This window comes from Magallana gigas, chromosome 10, assembly GCF_963853765.1.
Source record: "Magallana gigas chromosome 10, xbMagGiga1.1, whole genome shotgun sequence".
In the NCBI taxonomy this organism is placed as follows: Eukaryota; Metazoa; Mollusca; class Bivalvia; order Ostreida; family Ostreidae; genus Magallana; species Magallana gigas.
Window position 1 is genome coordinate 13040134 of NC_088862.1, and position 27783 is coordinate 13067916.

General features: G+C 30.3%; 1 protein-coding gene across 1 annotated transcript; it reads right to left on the minus strand.

The window, feature by feature from the left end:
* Positions 1 to 3349: 3349 nt before the first annotated feature.
* Positions 3350 to 27028, minus strand: LOC105344558 (uncharacterized). The gene is made up of 14 exons (XM_066073244.1): positions 26893 to 27028; positions 25754 to 26146; positions 24346 to 24491; positions 23171 to 23417; positions 22612 to 22751; positions 8463 to 8727; positions 7977 to 8126; positions 7476 to 7497; positions 7286 to 7326; positions 6571 to 6598; positions 6102 to 6181; positions 5931 to 5970; positions 5730 to 5816; positions 3350 to 5609 (listed from the first exon to the last, which is right to left on the minus strand). The coding sequence occupies exons 1-14, from the start codon at positions 26948 to 26950 to the stop codon at positions 5540 to 5542; spliced, it is 1767 nt and encodes a 588-aa protein (XP_065929316.1). The 5' UTR covers positions 26951 to 27028; the 3' UTR covers positions 3350 to 5539.
* Between the last annotated feature and the right edge of the window lie 755 nt (positions 27029 to 27783).

A 27783-nucleotide genomic window follows, 5' to 3' on the forward strand; every position in this document is an offset into this window, starting at 1 on the left:
TTATTCATTAAAATAATTGTATGGCACGAATTGCGAAAATATTAAAAAATGCTTAAAAACGATAAAAGACACCATATCTCAAAATTTTGATCATTTACCTAATATAAATTTTATGCCAACAGAATAAGGACAATATAAGTAGTTCAATGCTATAAATGTTTTTGTATTATCATCATTCAATTTTTTGTAAACTTAGATCAAAAATGGGTAGGAATATGAAAACTGATAGAGGAAATTCGGACTGAAATATTTTTTCAAATTGTAGCTGAAATCTTAATGTTTTGTACCTATTTAGTGCCACTGCCATCCATAAAATGTATTACATTTTTTAAAGTGCTTTATTATTTGAAATATATTTACAATGAAGAAAATGTCAATTGTAGTGTAAAATTTTATGGGATTTTTCTTGATTTTTCAAAAAATATTCAATGGCCATTTACTCAAAAAGTAGGTCATTGACATACTTTTTTGAAAGTGAAAAATAACACTACAATCAAAGGTCTATAACATACAATAGATGGGGTTTCATTATCATCAGTGGAATTTTTTTTCATTCTGAGTAAACGTCATCCTTAAACTTTGAAGTAGATATGTTTAAGTGGTGGAATAAAGTTGAACGTCGTCGTTGCATTCAGATTTATTGAGGTGTCAAATAATTAATGCTATAATAAACAATTTAATTTTCTGTTTACATCTTCCCAGATGTGTTTTCTAATCGTACAACTTACTTAACACCAGCACATAATTAATACTTCAATATGTAATTATTTTACACATAGACTTCTGCTGCATCGGAAGTAGATCTGACCTCTTGGACTTTTAGACTGAATAATCTTATGTCCGAACAAATTCTGTATGAATATTTGATTCCAAAATATCCTCAGACATTTTACTACAAATATCGTCTCTTTACTGGCCTTTAACATTCGTAGAAACACCATAATACCAGCTCCGTAAAATGAAGCAATGAAGTTTGTTGACATGTAAAAATGACAACTCTTGATCAGGACGTAAATTAAAACATGCTTCACTTTCCGTGTCTGTTAAGCATGTTTAAGAGAAAATCTGAGGCAAGTAAACCAACGACCTCAGTAGTGAATTTGCGTTGAGTAGTCCAAAACTATCACAAGTTTTTTCATGTGCCGTAAATAGCGACATTTTAACACTTAAGTAAATGTAGCTTTAAGGTCGTCTATATGATTTTTTTTAGATCGGGTGCTACAGACTGTTGCTGTGTATAATGCTTATATGCAGTGGACACGTATAAATTGTTGTGTATATATATATATAATTATATAGCCAGCAAGGCTACACCCATCAACAAGGACTAAATATTGAGATTTTATACAGAAAGCTAGACACGAGCTCGTTGCAAGCAACGATTAGGTCTTCCGTCGTAGCTGCGTCATACTTGTGACGTAATACAAAAAAATGATACCTAAACATGATACAATATTAGATGTATAAACACTGAGTAAAAGAAACAAATTGCTATACTACATATATATATATATATATATATATATATATATATATATATATATAAGCAAATACCGATCTTTAAAAGTTGTCTATAGTTTGATTCGCCGCATGTTGTTTTTTTGCATGTGCATTTTATTTTGAGAAACTTATTTAATCATCATAATTGACATAATGTAGACAGAATATGGACGACGATTATATTCACACAAAGGGTATGCCCGATACGAAGGTAAAATGACCAAACATTTTACACGCATTTTTTATCGAACGCAAGCGCCAATGAATCTTTTAGTATATATGCGGAGATCTTGGAAATTTTACACGGGGTTTTGAAAAATAATTTTTTTTGAGGAGGGAAAGCATGCACGGATCAGAAAATTTTTCCGGGAGTGGAGGTTGAGGGTCTGGCGGTTTTTTGAGTTTGCCAGGGGATGTCCGAGGCATATTTTTGGTACTTTTATAATGTACATGTAATTGAAAGAAATTTTGCGGGGATGGGGTGAAGTCTGGAACCCTTCCCTTCTCTTCTATAACCACGTATGGGGAAGACCGATGTCGGTAATTTTACGGTTATTTTAACTTTTTATTTAAGTAATCATTTTCAAAATTATCGGAATGCCAATGTTACCTTTAAACACAGTTAAACCAAAGATTTATATCGCATTTATTTATAAAAAAAGTGGATTACTTTTGTTTATTGGTTTGTTTTGTTTATTGAAATGGGAAATAAAGAAAATGAGTAATTTCCGATATGAAGTCAAGCATATATTTTCATATTATCATTGACTTAAATCATGTATAAAAAATGAAATATTATATCAAGCATTTAATTATTATGCTCATAGCATGCATTCCTCTATGGTTTTCACAATTACATGTATCAATTACTACACGTACTTACTTAAGGAAGATATGATATTAGTAACTTATAGTTAACAGTTAAGTTCCAGCTTGTATTCTGCCAAATGCAAGCACGTGTGTAATCCTGATTTAAAAATAGGTACCATGGCCGGGGGGGGGGGGGGGATGTCATCGCAAAAACGTTGTGTACTTGCGTAGATGTACATTGTTAATTAATAATTGATGTTGAATTATTATTTCCAAACAAAATCATAAATTCATGATAAAATGCAGTCTTGAAAGTTAACTGGAAGAACTAAAATGCCAGAGAGTTTTGTTTTCTCTATATGCTGGACGATCTCATTCGACTTAAATTAATATGGTGTAAGGATGCCCGTCTACGAAATACACATGCTCAAACGTCTACCGATTAAAACTGACTGTATTTTGGATTTATAAATCGTTTTTAAACATTCGATCTGATATATCGTTGTTAACAATTCGAAACTTTGAATGATTAAATTGGTTTTTATACCTACCCCGACCCTCACAGAAGAATCCATTCTGACCAATAGAAATTTTATTTACAAGACTCTCATTCATTAATATTTTTGCAGGTATTAGTGGACGAGTCCAAAATAGGAACTTGAGACACATCATACAATGTGAACATCTGCCGTGAATGCAGTTTACTTGGGGTCTATTTTCTTATTTTGAGAGTCCTTTATATCACTGCTTGAAAATGACGGAAATGCCTTGAATATTGTTATCTTTATGTCATATAACATGTGAAACTGTTTTCATTCCACCCACAAGCTTGAAATAATAATATAATATTATCAATTTTAATTTTAATTTACATTAATTTAATAGCCCTAGCATTGCATTGCTTTGCATGTACACAATGTCTTTTAAAAATTCAACACTTAAAGTGTATCTATATGGCTATTAATCTATATGTACACATAGCGGACACACGTGATTCAAAATACAACAAAAAAGTAGTTAAAAATTCTTATTTATTTGAAACTGACGCAAATATATAGAACAGTATATGAAACATCAATAGTGGCAAGAAGATCCAAAAACAGTTGACAAGAAATCAAATAGCAGATAACGGGAGTCAAAAAGATATTATTACATGTACACATGCTAAAAACTACACGCACACAAAAAACAAAATACAGTGAAAACAAAAGTGATGCATAAAAAGTCCATCCACTTGAAGGGTGTAAGCAAGAGTCATTGTAAAATTTCAACATGCAAATAAAAGATAGCATGTATTTAAGAATGAATAACACTAATATTTCGGGTTTAACATAAATTGCCTTATTTAGATATAGCTATTCTACAATTATTCGTTATGTACGCATATCCAGGCTGAAGTAAATTTGTTCTATAGTTGGAATTTATACGGACTAATTTTTAAACTGTCGGTTTTAAATTATACATAATAAACCTTTTGGCACTATTTCTTATGAATTATTAACATGAAATCTAATCAGTGATTGGTTAGAAAATTTAAAGAATCTTTGCATGAAATAAAACATAATGTAATAATAAAGAAGTTGCATCACGCTTAACCCGTTTTTTACAAAAAATCTACAATTATAACGACTTTTTGTCTCAAAATGCTGTTTTGATATAAGTCGATATAAATACCATACACAACAGAGAGAGAGAGAGAGAGAGAGAGAGAGAGAGAGAGAGAGAGAGAGAGAGAGAGAGAGAGAGAGAGATGTTGTACCTTATTGAGGTATCACTTTTAGTCTTGGATGCAATATTTAATCTTTGTCAGTTAAAATTACAAACGTATAATAAAATGTGGTTGTGATGCAGTAGGAAAGTTTTATAGTTGCACTGCCTTTCTGAATCGTACCCTAACATTCTAGGGCTTGTAAAGCCATAAAATAAAGAGACAGAAGATTTTATTGTAGGTAGTATTACACTCATCTGCCACAACCACATATTTCAAACTCGATAAAAAAAAATCACAACTTGACTTAATCATCTTAAAATATAACATGATTAAGAAATTTTATTTTTCATTTCATTTTTATATAACTAGCAGTTTTGTTTTTCTTTTTTAGTTACGCAATGGTAAAGTCTTATATATTAATGCAAATAAAAATAACAGAATACACTGAGACAAAAATTAATAACAATCAATTATAATTTGATATCATAATAATTTGACATTAAATACAATTTTTTAAAAACGTGAATCTTTGGTTGCGTTGATGAATTGTGTTGGGGATATAATGGTATCAAATGATAATTATAACAAATTAAAAATAAAATATAAAAAAACAGTATCAAACAACGGGGTTTTCAATTGTGTTATTCTAAGATAATATTTCAATGTCCATATTGGTAAAAGTAAAGAAACAACACTACTTGTATTATAGCATTTTGCAGTAATAGACACTGTTGTACATGACATGATGTACAAATTACAATTAAAACACAAACAAGAGACTTTAAGACTTAAAGAAACTGTTTAAAAATATTGACTTTTTGTATCTTACAATATCTGATGATTGCTTTATTTGTATGCTTTCTTATGATCTTATGTTTAAAGGACTATGTGCGGTATGGTCAAATATCTGCCCCCGATTTCAACCAATTTTTAAATAGAATCGTATAAAAATAAAATTTTCACAAATCATTGTATGAAGGATGCCTATAACTTTCATTCACTGTTAATCTATGACGTCACCTAAATGACCTAATTCCCGCAAATTTGCAAACAAATGAAAATACTCTCGTTTTTGCTCTATATTTTGCATTCGGATGTATAGAGCGCAGATCTGCTCAAGTGCGATCTTAACGTATGTTTTTCTTCAAATAGTTTTACACATTATACTGAAAAATGGTACTTGAGCAAGCCTGCGCTCGATGTTTCCCAGTCGAAAAACCATCGGAAAACACCCATATTTTGCTAAAAACATCAATTTATCAAAATAATGCAATCTTTATGACGTCTTTTCTACATTATGATGTAACTGTGGTGATAACCTTTTACACCTCTATTTCCAATATGATTTTAACTATCTTTCACCTTATTTTTAAAGCTTTTTCTAAAACATTGTTTTGGGGGGCCAAAAAATGCAGTAAACCGCACATAGTCCTTTAATCTTAAGATCTTATATTAAACCGGTTTGCTTTGCAAAGAAAAACAGTTATTAATCAGGTATTTTCAGCTTGGTTTTCTTCTTTATAATCTCAAAGACTCATATTCTGATTGGTTATGCCCCGTTGCAACTTCTTCGTATGTACACGTGTCCCTAAAATGTTTTTGAGATAAATTCAGTGCAATATTTGATACAAAAATGCATGTAATAATGATCTCACTCCCCAGCTCTATTTCTATTTTATCCCACTCTTCCTATGACTATTTCTCTTACATGTTTTCCTCCTGTTGAAATTCTTGATTTTCATACAAATCTTGTCTCTCGGCTGCAACATTTAACTCTTGTGTCTCACAATGTTTGCTTGAAAAAAGTAGATTAAAGCGATTGTTTTAAAGTTGCAAATATACTAATCTTATTTTACACTCGTGTGCATAGAAATACAATATACAAGAATTCATATAAAAAAAAACTTACTTTATTTTTTCCTCAGATTTGATTTCTTTTTCGGTACTAGCTAAAATGATGATTTGTGTTGTGTACATTTATTTGTAAATTCATCAAAAAAATATTTAAAATATCTAGAAATCAATGGTATTTCTACACAAAACCTTGCAACAGTTAGCCTATATTCGGTGAACTGATTACCTTGTTTTAAAGGCGGTCGTTTTTCTTTCTTTTTAGGAGAAAAACTTCGGAATGATTTTTCGACGTACCTGTTATCTGGACTTAATTGACAAAAAGTAGTTTAAAACTGAGTATATATATATATATATATATATATATATATATATATATATATATATATATATATATATATATATATATATATATATATATATATATATATATATATATATATATATATATACTCAGCATAAATTGAAACACAATTTATCATTAAACAGAAAGTAATGGGACTGATGAGAAAATATGAGAGCATTAAATAATTATATACATATACATATAAAAGCTTATAATGGTTCGTTTTACACCAAATGCATATATATATATATATATATATATATATATATATATATATATATATATATATATATATATATATATATATATATATATATATATATATATATATATATATATATAAATCACTTACTTTTTATTAACTTGTGGTGTAGGTATTGCTGGTAAAATATAGTAAAAAATGATGTAGATTCAATATTAAAAAACATTTGTATTTCAAATACCAAAACATTACATCATAAGATTTTCATTTGTAAGTCAAGTTTTTGATATTATTAGTTATATCTACATTGTATTAAATTGTTTTTATACTTTTAAAAAATTAATTTAGCAATAACTTTACCAAACACATTATGATATTTGATTTATACTTACTGGTGTACAAAATCAGGAGAGTTCAGTCGTGTTTAAATTTCGCGCTCTATTATTGACAAAAATCTATCCTAATAGATGCTTGTTACATACTACATGTATAGTCTATTACCTTCAAGTGTGACTTCATGATATAAGTTATGAATACACCAATATCTAGTAATATTATTTCTTTTTTATTTTTGTGCTAATCATTTACATTAACACCACATTCGTGATCTAGAAAATAGGAATGATTACTTAAATAGGCTGATGTTAAAAATGTTCTGAAAGCATGAGTCAAAACAACGCTTTTTAATTTAATTCTGCTATCATTGTTTTATGTTGTGGAATAATCATTTATGAAATTGTCTCTAAAAATTTTGACAAATGCAATGCTTTAAACTTTGCTTTTTTAAACGTTTTGGTACCACCATTAAATAATCAAACAACAATAACTTGCTTTGTATAAGTGTATAACACAAAATGGCACTTACCTTTAGTTTTTGCCGCTGCGTCGATCGAAACTTCCTCTTCACTGAAAAAATGTGTTTTTTTTAATAAAAAAAAAATGATGAGTTTCATATTATAGTATCAAATTTATTCAATACATATAACACAATCAAACGTTTTTCATAAAACTTGTAATTATAAATAGCTAATCTAATATTTTTAAATAATACGTACCGGTTAATTCTTAGCACAAATCCTTTTAAAATAAAAAAAAAATGAAAAAATAAAAATAAATAAACGTTAATTTTGGAGAGAAAAAAAATCTTAAATATTTTAAAGATCACGATAAGGAAAAATATCTTATTTTGAAATAAGTCAAAGGTATCAGATATATATGCACACTGAATTTTGCAAATTTTTTAAATTGTACATGTTATATCAACATAGCAATTGCAAATAATATTTACTCAGACTCTTGAATTACAGGTACATGTAATATATTTAAATTGAATTCATGCAAATCAGTTAGAGATATTCTTAAGCATTCTAATGAAGCAAATAAAATCTTAAAAATAGTTTATTCTACTGTTTACTTTAAAAATACATATATATAAAAGGGTAATTTCATGTATGCAAAATTAAATAAATTAAGACATTGTTTTCTTTAACAATTTCTTAAATTAAAAAAAGATATTCACAAGAGTAAAAGGAAACAATGGCATATATGCCCCTTACCCTGAAACTTGATCTCTTTTCTTCTGAACAACACTACCAGAAAAAGAAATGTAATAACGACGATGGAAACCAATATAACAGACACCACAGCTACTCCAGCTGTGCTACAGTCAGGTTCCAAACGTTTTTGTAGTTGAACATCTTTAAAACCTGTTGAACAGGGTCAAGGAAAACATTATCAACAATGCGTTTTGCTGTGCGTATAAGGGCAATCATGTTCAAGCAATATACAACATGTTGTTTTTTTTCAAATGATATTTTATAAATAATTTATTTGACCAATGTGTCATTTTATCCTCGTCGACCCATTTAACAAAACTGTCATCTATAAATCAGTTGCATCAAACCACTGTACGTTGTGATAGCAAAGATTTAATAAAATGAAAAAATGCAACAAAAAATAGTGTGTGACTGTATCTTTTATTGGTAGAGCTAGTATTCTTAAAAGACAAAAACAAATAAAACTCTGGGGAAAAATTTGATTACCTTCTTTGATTTCATTCGTCAATGTCTCCCCACCTATTGAAATGTTTGTTGTTGCATGTGCCAGACCCGATCCACACCTTGAGTAGCGATATATTTCACACCGAAAGAATATGTCCCTGTCTAATACTGTGACGTGGTACTTTATTCTACTGAAAATTGTTGTTTCTCCGCTGGAATTCGATACCACTTCTACTTTCTTTTCTTGTGGACTAATTTTTGTCCATGTCTCATTGACTTGTCTTTTAAAACACCAATTCATTTTGTTCTAGGAGAAAACAAACGGTTATAAATTTGATAATAGATGTTCATTGAAAGTGAACTTCTTTATGTAGTTATCAGGAGTCAATCAAAAGATTTTCTTCGTTACCGTTATCTTGAATATTTTACTTTATTACAACTTTCTATAACACATAAAGAAAACCGGTTATTGAATATCAATAGCTTTTTCTTCAAAATTTAGAATTTATATCGAACTAATTGAGCAGCTAACATTTAGACACAATTTTTATTAAAGGTTAAGAATCATCTGTAGTTCACAAATATCATTTTTAGAATGGCGCACATTCGTTGTTAATTTGATGTTGCTAATTTCTTGGTAATTGGATGTTATTACTTCTGTTTATAAACAATGTTTTATAGCAGTTTATTAACGCATCGGCACAAATTAGTTTCAACCTTAGTGCAAACAATATTTTGTATGAATTTAAACAGCTATTTCTTTTAAACATTTTTTCTAGTATCAAAACAACTACGAATGTAAATTTAAAAACAGAAGTTAAAAGAATTCAGAGATTTCACGGATTTCGAGAAGCCATTGTTCAAATATTTTTGTATTATATTCATGATTAGAGTAAGTAAGGAGTTTTGGACCTTAAATGAAAAAAAAACCGTAATTGGCATACCGTATAACGAGTAATTTTTACTGCTGTAATTTTTTACGAATTTGTCATAAAATAGGGTGATTTGAATTTTTACGCGTTATTTTTTTACGAATTGAACATGTCCGTAAAAATTAAAATCATCTGTGGTAAAAGGGGGGAAATTTTACCGTGACTTTGTTACAGTTAACACACATACAAATCAGAAAATCGTTTTCCTGTTAACGATTCCTTATTTTTATGATTGTGTTTATACTAGGGATGTCAAATCGGTCAATTTTTAGTACTCGGTTACTCGGACGTTTTTCCGATCGAGTACCCGGCATTTTAGGTCTGTTCAATTTCTCTACTGTGTGCTATCTAATTTATATAATAGACTATATAAACGCCGATGTTAGTGAAAACAAATCAATAAAGTAAGCCAAAAATAAGGGTAGAAGACAGCCAAAGGTGAGAAAAGCTAGGTAACAGGTGCTTGGTCACGATAATTACTAAATAAACACTGCCACGGGCGATAACGGTCATTTAGCATATTAAGAGGCGTAGGAAATCCTAATTACTCTATGTACAAGTGCAATGGACATTTTAAGTTTTAAAACCGATGTTTTTATGCATTATTAAATAAACTTAGAAATATTTAAAAATATCATCCGAATAACTGAGTACCGATTTTAGTATTCGATACTCGGACGTTCGATCGAGTACCCGGTTAACCGGGTACTCGTTGACATCCTCACTTTATACATTTAACTTTATTTCATATGTGATATACACTTTACTTATTCCTATTTATCTGGGTATCATCATTGATGTACAACATGTGCTCGTCTCAGTTCGATTTACCGGGAAAAAAAGAAAGACAACTCCATTTCAATTTTTTTTTCTCTGTCTCTCTTTCTTTCTCTCCCAACCAAAAAGACATCTAGCTACTGACGTGGCATTATACGTAGTTTTAAAAAAATACTCAAGACTGAATGAAAGATCTGAACTGTTATCACCACGTGACCAAAAACGCTCAAATATACCTACATGAACAGCCGTCAGGGACTGAGCTGAAGGTCATGAACATTACTCTCATACGTACGAAGTAGAAATTTACGTGCGGTGTTTTATACTTCTGTGAAATTTGACGCGTTTAATTTTTACGGATTTATAAAACTAGTAAAAATTAGTAAAAATTAGCAGCACGTAAAAAATGCCCGTTATACGGTATTTAATTAAATCTTTAAAGTACACTCATTGAGTAAAGTGCAATCATTAAGACATAGAATAAAAACGTCTTATTTACCTTCAATGATTCTTGCTGGAAAAGGGTTGAGGCTGTACAGAGAAGATAAATGGTTTTTCCAGCTCCGTTTAATTTAATAAGATTTGTGTTAAGAACAGATTCTCTATCGTGAATGACAATTGGCGAAACTCTCCATTTATCTGATAAAACAAAGAACAAAAAATGAACATATTGTAATTGCTTTCATTTACAACATTAGACAAAACACCCATACACGTTGATTTCTTTTGAATGGCAGCTACACATATATATCTCGGAAACATTGATGTATATTAATTCTTATCTTTTAGTTTTTGCTAATTAGAATAATACTTATATATTCATCAATCTTATAAAACAAAGAACAAGAACAAGACAACACACACAATTTATTTTTTATGGTAGTTTCATACAAGTTTTGGAAGCAGTAATTCTTAATGAAGACCTTTATTTTTTTTCAAAAAAGAATATTACTTGTAAATTTTTCCCTACACCTAAATTAAACTTGTCGTATATAAAACTTAAATTGAATCATAATGATTGCACATAAATATGAATCATTGACCTTTATTGGTATTAGCCGTTGGTATGCTTAGCGTCAGGTTGATACCCTTTGTTCCACACGTACCACCGTGCCCAGACTCACACATTAGATCTACATCAGTGTCATTTTGTAAGATGTGATAAAATATGACCGATTTCTGAACAACACTGCACCCATCCTTGCTTCTCGACACTATGCTTGTCAGAGGAGGATGTTGGAGTGACAGCTTTTGTAATTTGCCCGATTCGTTTTTGCACCATCGAATATTCTGCAATAAAACTCAATTAAACAAAATACAAATACCTACAAACAATGTGTACTGTTCACCATATTTGAAATAAACTTCTTAATGTATTTTAAATGCACGTTTATATTAAAATCGAAACAGAATTCGGTTTGAAAAGAAATTGATCAATAAATCTTTATATAGAAAGCTTTCATTGTATACATAAAAGGTGGCAAATTATATAGGAATATGAAAATAAAGTTAATAATCTATAAACGATACTGAAATCAATATCCCCATTTTTGTCATAAATCATGAAAGAATTGTCTATATCATTGTAATATTTCCGATGCTTCTCTGGAGTAATTTCTACCAAAATGGTAAATTTTAAAAAGAAGTTTTCCTAGAAAATTATACACATACAAATGTAACTAGAAAATAAGAGATGAAACGATACATATCTAAACAGTATCGGGCACTATTGCACTGCTGATGTATTATGCGTGTGGTTTCTCCGACAAAAGGCGAGGTAAATAAAAGCAATTATGATACAGTGGGTGTGTACACAGTTTCCAGTGTCTTTTTATTACACCGTAATCTTTCTCTCAAAATCTTTTAAACAATTGTCCTACATGACTGTATATCCAAAGATAAAATTGGAAAAGCTATCAGGTAAGACACAAGAAATGTTCACTGAACTGGGAATTAAATACTCTTTGTATGATCTTGAAATAAAAAGAAATGACAGGTTTAGGACTATGAGGTAAACAACTCCAGTTATATGAGGAGTTAAATTGTACATGGAAGATGTTGATTTAGACATTAAGAGAATTTTGTTTTATTCAGCGAGTTCAATTTGGGTTGAACTTTCTAACCAATGTCAAGCAGTCTAAGAACAACAGATGAACCTAGACTAGTTGGCTAGTGTATGTAAAACATGCGCTCTAAAAATGATGAAAGCGAGGCGATATCCGAGATGGCCTCCACCTTTGTAATTTATCTGAGGTACTCTCTTTTTTAACTGTTATTTTTCCTATACAATATTTATAAGCTAGCTATCAACGTTAAACATGCACTATGTACATATATATGTACATTTATCTTACTTGAGATAGTTGGCTTTTTAAGCAAACATGCAATATATACATGTGTACCCTTCTTACTTGGTATATTTCACTATTTAATTATTAGTGGGGAGGAGGTGCTTTCTGATGCTATGTGCAAAATGGTAAGGTCTACCTTTGCAAAAAAGTAGGGGGAGTCCCCCTATCCCCCTCTCCGGTTCCGACGCCTATGCACTCTGTATATGTACATTACATTGGATATTTGGCTAGATGCCTATTTAATATACATGTACGTACCTTACTTGGGATGCCATTGATGCTTTCCACTTCCCCAATACATTGTAACTGTAACACATCATCCTCTTCAAAGTTTATCTTGTCTTTATCCTGGAAGATTTCCTGGGGGACGATGGAGATGTTTTCCATTTTTTCAGGGGTTCGCCCTATGGTTTGTATATAAAATATGAGTAAAGATCTATTTTTTTCATTCTTCTTATCTTGAGCAGTGTGAATATTTAACTCCAGTATTAAAAATGACTGGCGTCAATAAAAAAGAATCGCTGTTTCATAGGGCAACTCACACTTCGAAGGAAACAATTAAATTCGAATAGATTTTATCACAGGGTACACATGTAGCATAAGAAAGGAAAAAGGTATTATTCTCGTTTTGCCTTAAGGATTGACCCCGCAAAGGGAAACAACTTTTGCAAAACGTGGATTTAGTTGTGAGAAACGAATAATTAAATACAATGGTTTGCATTGTTGAAAAATTGTATGAGCGGTTTTTTTTTGGGGGGGGGGGGGGTTTTGTTTTATTTTTTTTTGTTTGTTTTTGTTTTTTGTTTGTTTGTTTTTTTTTGGGGGGGGGGGGGTGGTTGTTTTCTTTTACATCCACTGAGTATTTACTACTATATTTCTATAAGCAAACCAATTGTGATTCATAGCCCTATAGAAACTCATAGGGCTTAAATCTATGCCATCCAGTTCGTCTAACCAGTCTATCGATCGGTCAAAACCTTCAGAACCTAAGAATTTACGAACTGCACAAAATAATTATTCTGATGCCAAACTGATATTCCCCTTTACATCTCATGCATAAGTTATCCACATAAAAATATCTTTCAGGGTTGAAATGAAAACGGCGTCGAAGTTTATATTTAAGAAAACTGAAAACTCGCAGCTACCTTAATAAAGAAAGTAAATTTGTTCGAAGCAGGTTTTTTTATTGTTTTGTTTTTTTCGCGTTAAATCCCGATTGCGTAGTGAAATTAAAAAAAAATAATTTACATGCTCATTTTGATTATATTCTATAAAATACAACACAAAATTTAAACCAAAACAATAACCACCCTCAATCGAGAATATCTTCTTCTCGGAACTGTCGATTATTTGACTGCCACCACTCAGGACACTCAGGACACAGCGAACGGCAGGGGATTTCTGAGGATCGACCGTGCATTGTTTTGGCTCTACTGATCCCTCAAGTGTAATTTGCTTATTTGAATATGCATATGTCCCGTTTGTCCAATTTAATGATAAAATAGTATAACCATCGAAAGATGCACTTTTGTTTTCCTTAAATTCATTTGCTCCATTTAACTCGAAAACAGATGTCCAGTTATCGTTTGAATAGTTCCGTAGTTGAAGCTTGAGACTTGCATTTATATGCTTCCATACCATAAAATATATGGCCCGACTTCCACATTCGAAAGACAAATTAGTTTTACCGACAGGGTAGACTGTAGGATGCATAAAAAACCTCACATATCCTAAAGAAAACGAAAAAAAGGACACCATGAAAATACAAAAAAAAACCATATAAAGAATTATTTAGGTTAACTGTCTAATGATGTCACATTAAACCATATTAGGACCATTAACTAGATTAATAAAAAAAATCAAACATTTAATATACATACCGCAGGAAAATGAAAAGTACAAAGAAACTAAAATGCAGATGTTCCTCAAATGATCCATCTCTTAATCAGAAAGTTTTAAAACTGAGCATTTTTATGATTATTCTTGTGTAAATAAACAAGTTTACCATCTGAGTGTTGTTGTCCAATCAAGAATACATTAATTTATATCCTTTTTAGCTTTGTCAAATGAATATGCGCATATGAAAAGTATCCAGGCCAGAGAATTCTATTTTTAATGAGTTCCTCTTAAAATATGATTCTTAACTTCCTTTATCCCAAACAGTACAAGTTGCAACATCTAGTAAAATCTTTGTAAATTTTGAGTGTTGTATGCTGTCATTGGTTATATCAAATGTTATAATTATGACAATTTTTACAGACAAAGATCTTCTGTTGTGATGCCAACATTGTATTATACTATCTTCTCTATAGTATAACAAAAATTACTTCAAAGATTTAATCAACAATGTTTAAAGTTCAATATCAAGTTAAGACCTGTTGACAAGAGATTGCCAACATTTGAAAAACAATGTTAAACTTTGAAGTAGATACCTTTAAGTTGATCGCAGAATCAAGGAACCTGTTGAACGTCTTCGTTGCATTCCGATTTATTGAGGTGTCAAATGCAATTACTTAATTAACAATATACTTTTGTATTTACATCTTCCCAGATGCGTATTCTAATCGTACAACTTACTTAACACCAGCACACCATCACTACAATATGTAATTATTTTACACATAGACTTCTGCTGCATCGGAAGTAGATCTGACTTCTTGGACTTTTAGACTGAATAATCGTATGTCCGAACAAATTCTGTATGAATATTTGATTCCAAAATATCCTCAGACATTTTACTACAAATATCGTCTCTTTACTGGCCTATAATATTCTAAGAAACACCATTACCAGCTCCGTAAAATGAAGCAATGAAGTTTGCTGACATGTAAAAATGGCAACTCTTGATCAGGGCGTAAATTTAAACACACTTCACTTTCCGTTTCTGTTCAGCATGTTTAAGAGAAAATCTGAGGCAAGTAAACCAACGACCTAAGTAGTGAATTTGCGTTGAGTAGTCCAAAACTATCACAAGTTTTTTCATGTGCCGTAAATAGCGACATTTTAACACTTAAGTAAATGTAGCTTTAAGGTCGTCTATATGATTTTTTTTAGATCGGGTGCTACAGACTATTGCTGTGTATAATGCTTATATGCAGTGGACACGTATAAATTGTTGTGTATTTATATATACTTATATAGCCAGCAAGGCTACACCCATCAACAAGGACTAAATATTGAGATTTTATACAGAAAACTAGACACGAGCTCGTTGCAAGCAACGATTAGGTCTTCCGTCGTAGCTGCGTCATACTTGTGACGTAATACAAAAAAATGATACCTAACCATGATACAATATTAGATGTATAAACACTGAGTAAAAGAAACAAACTGCTATACTACATATATATATATATATATATATATATATATATATATATATATATATATATATATATATATATATATATATATATATATATATATGAGCAAATACAGATCTTTAAAAGTTGTAGTTTGATTCGCCGCATGTTGTTTTTTTGCATGTGCATTTTATTTTGAGAAACTTATTTATCATCATAATTGACATAATGTAGACAGAATATGGACGACGATTATATTCACACAAAGGGTATGCCCGATACGAAGGTAAAATGACCAAACATTTTACACGCATTTTTTATCGAACGCAAGCGCCAATGAATCTTTTAGTATATATGCGGAGATCTTGGAAATTTTACACGGGCTTTTGAAAAATAATTTTTTTTGAGGAGGGAGAGCATGCACGGATCAGAAAATTTTTCCGGGAGTGGAGGTTGAGGGTCTGGCGGTTTTTTGAGTTTGCCAGGGGATGTCCGAGGCATATTTTTGGTACTTTTATAATGTACATGTAATTGAAAGAAATTTTGTACACATGCTAAAAACAACACGCACACAAAAAACAAAATACAGTGAAAACAAAAGTGATGCATAAAAAGTCCATCCACTTGAAGGGTGTAAGCAAGAGTCATTGTAAAAATTCAACATGCAAATAAAAGATAGCATGTATTTAAGAATGAATAACACTAATATTTCGGGTTTAACATAAATTGCCTTATTTAAATATAGCTATTCTACGATTATTCGTTATGTACGCATATCCAGGCTGAAGTAAATTTGTTCTATAGTTGGAATTTATAAGGACTAATTTTTAAACTGTCGGTTTTAAATTATACATAATAAACCTTTTGGCACTATTTCTTATGAATTATTAACATGAAATCTAATCAGTGATTGGTTAGAAAATATAAAGAATCTTTGCATGAAATAAAACATAATGTAATAATAAAGAAGTTGCATCACGCTTAACCCGTTTTTTACAAAAAATCTACAATTATAACGACTTTTTTGTCTCAAAATGCTGTTTTGATATAAGTCGATATGAATACCATACACAACAGAGAGAGAGAGAGAGAGAGAGAGAGAGAGAGAGAGAGAGAGAGAGAGAGAGAGAGAGAGAGAGAGAGAGAGAGAGAGTTGTACCTTATTGAGGTATCACTTTTAGTCTTGGATGCGATATTTAATCTTTGTCAGTTAAAATTACAAACGTATAATAAAATGTGGTTGTGATGCAGTAGGAAAGTTTTATAGTGACACTGTCTTTCTGAATCGTACCCTAACATTCTAGGGATCGTGAATCCATAAAATAAAGAGACAGAAAGGTTTTATTGTAGGTAGTATTACACTCACCTGCCACAACCACATATTTCGAACTGGATAAAAAAAATCACAACTTGACATAATCATCTTAAAATATAACATGATTAAGAAATTTTATTTTAATTTCAATTTTTATAAAACCGGCAATTTTGCGTCTCTTTTTTAGTTAAGCAATGGTAAAGTCTAATATATTAATGCAAATAAAAATAACAGAATACACTGATATAAAAATTAATAACAATTAAAATTTGATATCATAATAATTTTACATTAAATACATTTTTTTAAAGTGAATCTTTGGTTGTACAGATGAAATATACATATATATATATATACAGATAATAATATCAAATGATAATGATAACAAATTGAAAACATAAAATATGAAAAATATAAACTAACGGGGTTTTCAATTGTGTTATTCTAAGATAATATTTCAATGTCCATATTGGTAAAAGTAAAGAAACAACACTACTTGTATTATAGCATTTTGCAGTAATAGACACTGTTGTACATGACATGATGTACAAATAACAATTTAAACACAAACAAGACACTTTAAGACTTAAAGAAACTATTTAAAAATGTTGACTTTTTGTATCTTACAATGTCTGATGATTGCTTTATTTGTATAGCAGAACGCTCCATGCTTTATTATGATCTTATGTTTAAATTTAATCTTAAGATCGTATATTAAACCGGATTGGAAAGGTTTTCAGCTTGTTTTTCTTCTTTATAATCTCAAAGACTCATATTCTGATTGGTTATGCCCCGTTGCAACTTCTTCGTATGTACACATGTCCCTAAAAAGTTTTGTGAGATAAATTCAGTGCAATATTTGATACAAAATGCATGTAATAATGATTTCACTCCCCAGCCATATTTCTATTTTATCCAACTCTTCTTATGACTATTTCTCTTACATGTTTTTCTCCTCTTCAAATTCTTGATTTTCATACAAATCTTGTCGCTCGGCTGCAACATTTAACTCCTGTGTCCCACAATGTGTGCTTGAAAAAAGTAGATTGAAATAATTGTTTCAAAGTTGCAAATACACTAATCTTATTTTACACTCGTGTGCATATAAATGCAATGTGCAAGAATTCATATAAAAAAAACTTACTTTATTTTTTCCTCAGATTTGATTTCTTTTTCGGTACTAGCTAAAATAATGATTTGTGTTGTGTACATTTATGTGTAAATTCATACAAAAATATTTAAAATATCTATAAATCAATGGTATTTCTACACAAAATCTTGCAACAGTTATATTTGGTGAACTGATTACCTTGTTTTGACGGCGGTCGTTTTTCCTTCGTTTTAGGAGAACAACTTCGGAATGATTTTTCGACGTACCTGTTATCTGGACTTCATTGACAAAAAGTAGTTTAAAACTGAGTATATATATATATATATATATATATATATATATATATATATATATATATATATATATATATATATATATATATATATATACTCAGCATAAATTGACACACAATTTATCATTAAAAACAAAGTAATCGAACTGATGAGAAAATATGAAAGCATTAAATAATTATATACATATACATATAAAAGCTTATAATAGCTCGTTTTACACCAAATGCAAATATATTCTCATTTGGTGTGTGTGTGTGTGTGACTTACTTTTTATTAACTTGTGGTGTAGGTATTGCTGGTAAAATATAGTAAAAAATGATGTAGATTCAATAATATACATTTGTATTTCAAATACAAAACATTACATCATAAGATTTTAATTTTGCAAGTCCAATTTTTGATATTTTTATTAGTTATATCTACATTGAATTAAAGTGTTTTTATACTTTTAAAAATTAATTCAGCAATAACTTTACCAAACACATTATGATATTTGATTTATACTTACTGGTGTACAAAATCTGGAGAGTTCAGTCGTGTTTAAAATTCGCGCTCTATTATTGACAAAAATCTATCCTCATAGATGCCTGTTACATACTACATGTATAGTCTATAACCTTCAAGTGTGACTTCATGATATAAATTATAAATACACCAATATCTACAGCAAAACTCGTTTATAACGAATTTCAAGGGACCATAGAAAAAACTTCGTTATAGCCGTAATTCGCTATACGTTTATAACGAATTCGTAAAAAATATTATGGCGAATTCGTTATAAAATAATTAAGGGTTTTTCCGACAAACAGTTTTCTAAACTATCGTAAGTTATAAAATTAGTATTACCGTCATTTACAAAATATGTCTATAACCATTTCATTTAAATTTTTAAAAAAAATTCCGTATACTATTTGAATTTGAGTATTTTATATATGCATCTTAAAATTGCATGTTTCTTCAATGAAATTTGAAATGGAAAAAATTCGTTATAAAAATGATAAAATACGTTAAAATTCTGCCAGCGGGGGTCTTAAATTACTTCGTTATAGCCGTAAATTCGTTATAGCCGTGTTCGTTATATACATAAATTTTCTATAGGTTTATATAAGAAATTTGCCGGGACATGGATAATAATTCGTTATAGCCGTAAATTCGCTATATCCGTGTTCGTTATATTCGAGTTTTGCTGTAGTTATATTATTTCTTTTTGATTTTTGTGCAAATTATTTTCACTAACACCACATTCAATTCGAAACATATAATCAAAGTAGAGAGAGAGAGAGAGAGAGAGAGAGAGAGAGAGAGAGAGAGAGAGAGAGAGAGAGAGAGAGAGAGAGAGAGAGAGAGAGAGAGAGAAAGTGCGCTTATTTCGTGAACTAGAAAATAGGAATGATTACTTTAAATATGCTGATGTTAAGAATGTTCTATTATTGACAAAAATCTATCCTCATAGATGCCTGTTACATACTACATGTATAGTCTATAACCTTCAAGTGTGACTTCATGATATAAGTTATGAATACACCAATATCTAGTTATATTATTTCTTTTTGATTTTTGTGCAAATTATTTACACTAACACCACATTCAATTCGAAACATATAATCAAAGGAGAGAGAGAGAGAGAGAGAGAGAGAGAGAGAGAGAGAGAGAGAGAGAGAGAGAGAGAGAGAGAAAGTGCACTAATTTCGTGAACTAGAAAATAGGAATGATTACTTTAAATATGCTGATGTTAAGAATGTTCTGAAAGCATGAGTCAAAACAAAGACTCTTTAATTTAATCCTGCTATCATTGTTTTATGTTGTGGAATAATATTTATGAAATTGTCTCTAAACATTTTGACAAATGCAATGCTGTTTACTTTGCTTTTTCAACGTTTTGCTACCATCTTTAAATAATCAAACAACAATAATTTGATTTGTTTAAGTGTATAACACAAAATGGCACATACCTTTAGTTTTTGCCGCTGCGTCGATCGAAACTTTCTCTTCACTAAAAAAAATGGGGGGGGGGTTTAAATAAGAAAAAATATGATGAATTTCATATCATAGTATCAAATTTATTCAAACATAAAAAACAATCCAACGTTTTTCATAAAACTTGGAATTATAAACAGCTAATCTTATATTTTTAAATAATACGTACCGGTTAATTCTTAGCACAAATCCTTTCAAAATAAAAATATATATATATTTTAACGTTAATTTTGGAGAAAAAAAATATTAAATATTTTAAAGAACACGATAAGGAAAAATATCTTATTTTGAAATAAGTCAAAGGTATCAGATATATATTCACACTGAATTTTGCTAAGTTTTTAAATTGTACATGTTATATCAACATAGCAATTGCAAATAATATTTACTCAGACTCTTGAATTACAGGTACATGTAATATATTGAAATTGAATTCGTGCAAATCAGTTAGAGATATTCTTAAGCATTCTAATGAAGTAAATAAAATCTGAAAAATAGTTTATTCTACTGTTTACTTTAAAAATAAATATTTATAAAAGGGTAATTTCATGTATACAAAATCAAATAAATCAAGACATTGTTATCTTTATCAATTTCTTAAAGAAAAAAAAGATATTCCAAAGAGTAAAAGGAAACAATGAAATACATGCCCCTTACCCTGAAACTTGATCTCTTTTCTTCTGAACAACACTACCAGAAAAAGAAATGTAATAACGACGATGGAAACCAATATAACAGACACCACAGCTACTCCAGCTGTGCTACAGTCAGGTTCCAAACGTTTTTGTAGTTGAACATCTTTAAAACCTGTTGAACAGGGTCAAGGAAAACATTATCAACAATACGTTTTGCTATGGGCAATCATGTTCAGGCAATATTCAACATGTTTTATTTATTTAAAATGATATTTTATAAATAATTTATTCGACCAATGTGTCATTTAATCCTCGTCGACCCATTTACCAAAACTGTCATCTTAAAATCAGTTGCATCAAACCATTGTACGTTGTGATAACAAAGATTTAATAAAATAAAAAAATGCAACAAAAAATAGTGCGTGACTGTATCTTTTATTGGTAGAGCTAGTATTTTTAAAAGACAAAAACAAATAAAACTCTAGGGAAAAAATTGATTACCTTCTTTGATTTCATTCGTCAATGTCTCCCCACCTATTGAAATGTTTGTTGTTGCATGTGCCAGACCCAATCCACACCTGGAGTAGCGAGATATTTCACACAGAAAGAATATGTCCCTGTCTAATACTGTGACGTGGTACTTTATTCTACTGAACATTGTTGTTTTCCGCTGGAATTCGATACCACTTCTACTTTCTTTTCTTGTGGACTAATCTTTGTCCATGTCTCATTGACTTGTCTTTTAAAACACCAGTTCATTTTGTTCTAGGAGAAAACAAACGGTTATAAATTTGATAATAGATGTTCATTGAAAGTGAACTTCTTTAAGTACGTATCAGGAGTCCAATCAAAAGATTTTCTTCGTTACCGTTATCTTGAATATTTTACTTTATTACAACTTTCTATAACACATTAAGAAAACCGGTTATTGAATATTAATAGCTTTTCTTCAAAATTTAGAATTTATATCGAACTAATTGAGCAGTTAACATTTGGACACATTTTTTATTAAAGGTTAAGAATCATCTGTAGTTCACAAATATCATTTTTAAAATGGCGCACATTTGTTGTTAAATTGATGTTGCTAATTCTTGGTAATTGGATGTTATTACTTCTGTTTATAAACAATGTTTTATAGCAGTTTATTAACGCATCGGCACAACTTAGTTCCAACCCTAGTGCAAACAATATTTTGTATGAATTTTAACAATTATTTCTTTTAAACATTTTTTCTAGTATCAAAACAACTGCGAATGTAAATTAAAAAACCCATTGAAGTTTATCCCAAAAAGAAATTAAAAGAATTCAGAGATTTCACGGATTTCGAGAAGCCATAGTTCAAATATTGTTGTATTATATTCATGATTAGAGTAAGTAAGGAGTTTTGGACCTAAAAGGAAAAAAAAACGTAATTGGCATATTTAATGAAATCTTTAAAGTACACTCATTGAGTAAAGTACAATCATTAAGACATAGAATAAAAACGTCATACATTTACCTGCAATGATTCTTGCTGGAAAAGGGTTGAGGCTGTACAGAGAAGATAGATGGTTTTTCCAGCTCCGTTTAATTTGAAAAGATTTTTGTTAAGGACAGATTCTCTATCGTGAATGACAATTGGCGAAACTCTCCATTTATCTGATAAAACAAAGAACAAAAAATGAACATATTGTAATCGTTTTCAATTGCAACATTAGACAAAACACCCATACACGTTGATTTCTTTTGAATGGCAGCTTCACACATATATATCTCGGAAACATTAATGAATATTAATTCTAATCTTTTAGTTTTTGCTGATTAGAATAATACTTATATATTCATTAATATTATAAAACAAAGAACAAGAATTGTGATAAGACAACATACACAAGTTATTTTTTTATGGTAGTTTCATACAAGTTTTGGAAGCAGTAATTCTTATTGAAGACCTTTATTTTTTTTTCAAAAAAGAATATTACTTGTAATTTTTTCCCTACACCTAAATTAAACTTGTCGTATATAAAACTTAAAATTGAATTTTAATAATTGCACATATAAACATATGAACTATTAACCTTTATTGGTATTAGCCGTTGGTATGCTTATCGTCAGGTTGATCCCACTTTTACCACACGTACCACTGTACCCAGACTCACACATTAGATCTACATCGTAGTCATTTTGTAAGATGTGATAAAATATGACCGATTTCTGAACAACACTGCACCCATCCTTGCTTCTCGACACTATGCTTGTCAGGGGAGGATGTTGGAGTGACAGCTTTTGGAATTTTCCCGATTCGTTTTTGCACCATCGAATATCCTATTGAAAATATGGAAATAATTGATATTATAAGCTCATTTTTCCGCAATGAAGCTCAATAACATATAAACATGAACAAGAACGCGTACGTGTCCACATACTATTTATTGTTTGTGATATATTTGTAAAGAAAAAACTCTTTTCTTAATTGCATGTTGTTGCTCCAGATGGATGCAAATGCCAGCAGAATTCAGCAAGTTAATTATCAATGAAAAATTAAAATAACAAACTGTCAACCGTCTCAAAAATACATAAAGCGAAATACAAATTTAAAGAAGAGCAACACGGACCCCTAAAAAGATAGTGGTGGGACCAGTTGCCTAAGATAGTAAGCATCCTCTGCCGACCGGTCGCACCTGCTGTGTCTTCATTGCGTTTAGAACGGTCATGGACATGACATGAAGGAATTGCTTGAAGATACTAAACCCAATATATCAATTTTTGTCATATATTTTTAAGGTATTGTCTATCCTATGTCAATATGCCCTTCTTTGACCATCCTGAAAGTGAGTACAATGTAATAATGATGTAATTTCTACCGAATTAGTGTAATGTGCAAGTGACCATAAAAAAGAGTTTTCCTGGAAAATTATCCATAAAACTAAAACAAAATCGGACATATACCAATACACGTCTTAACTGTAACTGACATTCTTGCAGTACAGATGCAATATACGGTTTTTCCGAAAATAGACGAATGAAATGAAAACAATGATATTATATATGTATTTATGTATCTCCCTTTAATATTTGGCTTTTTGACTATTTACGTTAACACACGGTCAATCTATATATGTGTCTCCATCTTACTTGGGATATTTGACTATTGATTATTTACGTAAAGATGCACTCAATATATGCTCCTTACATGTGAATTTTGCTAGTTAGCTGTTTAATTGAAACATGTATTTATATGTGATAGATATACCTTACTGGGGAAGCCATTAATGTTTTCTACTTCAGCAATACATTGTAACTGTATAACATCATCTTCTTTATAGTAAATTTCATCTTTATCCTGGAATAATTCTTGAGGGACGATGAAGATGTCTGTCATATTTCCAGGGGTTCGCCCTGTAGTTTGTATATAAAATATGAGTTAATATCCATCTATGAACCACATTCATAAAGCATTGACAATATCTAACAAGACTTTGTTGTAGAGCAACCTTGGAATATAACTTCAATAAGATCATTATTGAAACTGTTTAAAAAGAAAAATGTGTTTTAAAACCACATCACAAGTATTATTTTATTTCTTTCACTTTTGGCACGGTGATAATTTAACAACTGGCGTCAAAAATAAAGAAATGTGATTTATTTTAATTATAAAAGAAGATAATTCAAGAGTCATCGTTCCTTTCAACAAAAATGATTTTATTTTCAAATTTAATGATTTTCATCGTTTCAGCATTGTGGACGAACCAAATCAAGCGACAAAATTGCAAAAACGAAATAACGACTTTAAAAAAATTATGATAATACAAAAATTAATAAAAACAATATAAAACACATAAGTAAGATCTCCTAATGACATTTTTTTCTACAAAAAGTATCAAATCAACCAGAAGTTTGAAGCTGAAATCTACAGACTAATCCACACATTACAAAAATTATGTCCCTTTGCCGTCGTCTTCGGGGGAAACATCCTAGATTTCTCAAGGAATCTTTGGTAGCTTTTTTAAGAGGTATTTAACTTTGTTATTGGACATTAAAAATCAATTTACTTTGTATTTAATTGCCCAATCATAGGGCAACCAACACACTGAATAAAAAATCAAATTCAAAGAAAATCCGCAACACTTAAATAATTGATAGCATCAAGAAGGGGAGAGTTAGATTTTCCCTTTTGACTTTTGTAAAAAGTAGATTTATATACGAGAAACGGTCTGCATACATTAATTTGCAATTGTTAGAAAAATCGTATGCCTGTTTTATTTCTTAGATCATTCTAATTGAAAATCAACAATAAACCAAGGTTCACAAAATGTGAATTCACATAAATGCTTTATATATTTATAATTACATCAACACTGAGTATTTTCTCTTCTTTTTTAAACAGACCAATAGTGATTCATAGCTCTATAGAAAGGGCTGAAATCTACGCAATCCCATCTTAATGATTTCATTTAAAAACATACAATTTATCGATAAAAAGAACTGCGGAAAACAACGTTACGTATAAACGTTAATGTAGCCGTCAAAGCGTTTCATTCTGACTTCGAAAGTTAAAAGCATTTTTTTCTCGTGTCACCAGTCATTATTTGATTTTTTATGAAGACGTACATGCATTTGTTATTAATGTTTTGCAAAATACAAGAAATAACGAGTAATACCTTCGATCGATAATATTCTCGTCTCAGAACTGTCAATTATTCGACTCTCATCACTAAGAACACAGCGAAGGTCTGGAGATATCTTTGGATCAACCGTGCATTGTTTTGACTGTACTGATCCTTCAAGTGTCACTCGCTGATCATATTGTGTATGTCTTTCCCTAACTGATAAAATAGTAAAGCTAAAAAACGTATTTTCACTTTTCCTGAAAACACTTGAACGATTTAACTCGACAACGGAGGTCCACTTGTCATTTGCATTACTCCGGAGTTGAATTTCCAGGCTCAGATTTTTATTCTCCCTTTCAAAAGATAACAAGTCTTCACAAACAAAAGACACATCGCTTTCACCAAAAGGGTAAACTGAAGGATCCCTATCAAACCGAATAATTCCTGGGGAAAAAAAGATGTATTAAAACCATAACAATACGAAAAGAAGTCAAATTATTGATGTGCTGAAAGCCGAGCGTTTTTATGTGCAGTTGTGCAAACTATGTAGGATTATGACTGGAGCCATGTAAATGTAAAAAGGTGTGGAAATATATTTCTATTTTCTAGGTCTATCTGCAATGTTCAACACTAGTGCAGTTGAAATACATCAACTGCATTTGTTGGTTGTGCAGCTTGCACTTGATGTTTAGTATTGTTTAAGTGGCTAACATTTACATGTCCGAGCAGATTAAATATTTACTGTAAATTTAATTTTAAAACAAACTTTTTCAAAGTAATCCATATTTTTCCTTGATGTGCGGACGAATGCTAACGCTTTGCAAAGTAGTTATGGATTTCTTGTAAATGGTATATGTTTCCAAAATGTTATTCTTGTCGTTCAAATATTTCTCGCTAAATTTAATTGAAATCAAAAATTTTTAAATGTTAAAAAAAAGGTTTGTTAACTCTTTGTATCATTTTTTAGTAATGTAGCGGCAACTTTTACTTTTATGCTTTTTGTTTGTTTGTTTGTTTGTTTACTTTTGAAGATGTGCTATTTGTAGTAGCATTGGTGATGTGCCTGCTTACTATGCTTTTACTAAAGCCCGGCTTAAAAACAATAAATCGTATATCTATTTATGTCAGCATAAACCACATCTAAAAAATTTACTTGATAAAACAAGAAAACAAACACAAGGTGTACATACCGCAGGAAAATGGAAAGCACAAAGAAATCAAAATAGAGATGTTCATTGAAAGAGCCATTTCTTTATCAGGAAGTTTTCAAATTAGGCATTTCTGATTATGTTCACTGTGAAAACAAACAAGATGAGTTTTACATCCTAAGTGTTAAAAATTAATTCATTTCCTCTTTAGTGTTGCCAAATGAATGTGCGTTTATGTAAAGTATCTAATGAATCATAGTTTTAATGTGCCCCTCTTTAATGCAGATTTTTAACTTCCTTCTTCTGAAACAGTATAACAGAATTGAAAAATCTAGTAAAATCTTTGAAAACTCTAAGTGTTGTAAATTGTCATTTGTACGTTGTCGTTGTTTAAACATAATTCGTTAGTACCCGAACATTCTAAAGAAACTGCATGTGTGTATATAGTTGTTTTCTTGTTCCATCCGTTCGTCTTTCAGTGTATCACGTTTCCTTTCTCATACTGCTCTAGTAATATTTTACAAATTGAGCTTATCAAATCTTAGGATATCTTTAAGTGTGTTATGTTGATTAATAGGTATGTGTACATCATGTAGGTTTGGGGAAATTTAATTTGATCAGTGGTCAATTAGAAATCAAAAATGACGTTTTCACTAAGAAAGGAACCAATCTTTGCACCAGGAGTCATCCTACATTTTACACACTATCCATATAATATCTTCGAACTTGATTGGGGTTGTCCTGTAGATGTGCAATCATGCTCTTTAATAAATGAATTTTAACATTATTACTTAAACACTAAATAAACCTTTGAAATCAGCATTTTGCGAAACTGCTCTCATGATGCCAACATTAGCATCCATATGCGTAAACGTAAATACATGGTGATGTATTCATTTTATAATTTGATGAAAGTATTTTTTTGCTGAGAAA

What these genes read in the sequence shown, in the direction of transcription:
- LOC105344558 (XM_066073244.1), bottom strand. Translation starts at nt 26,950, where the DNA reads ATGGCTCTTTCAATGAACATCTCTATTTTGATTTCTTTGTGCTTTCCA. An exon ending in TCCAGCAAGAATCATTGCAG is followed by an intron (nt 8,728 to 22,611) that starts GTAAATGTATGA and finishes GTTTTCTCCTAG; the next exon opens with AACAAAATGAATTGGTGTTT. An exon ending in TTTGTGCTAAGAATTAACCG is followed by an intron (nt 7,327 to 7,475) that starts GTACGTATTATT and finishes ACATTTTTTCAG; the next exon opens with TGAAGAGGAAGTTTCGATCG.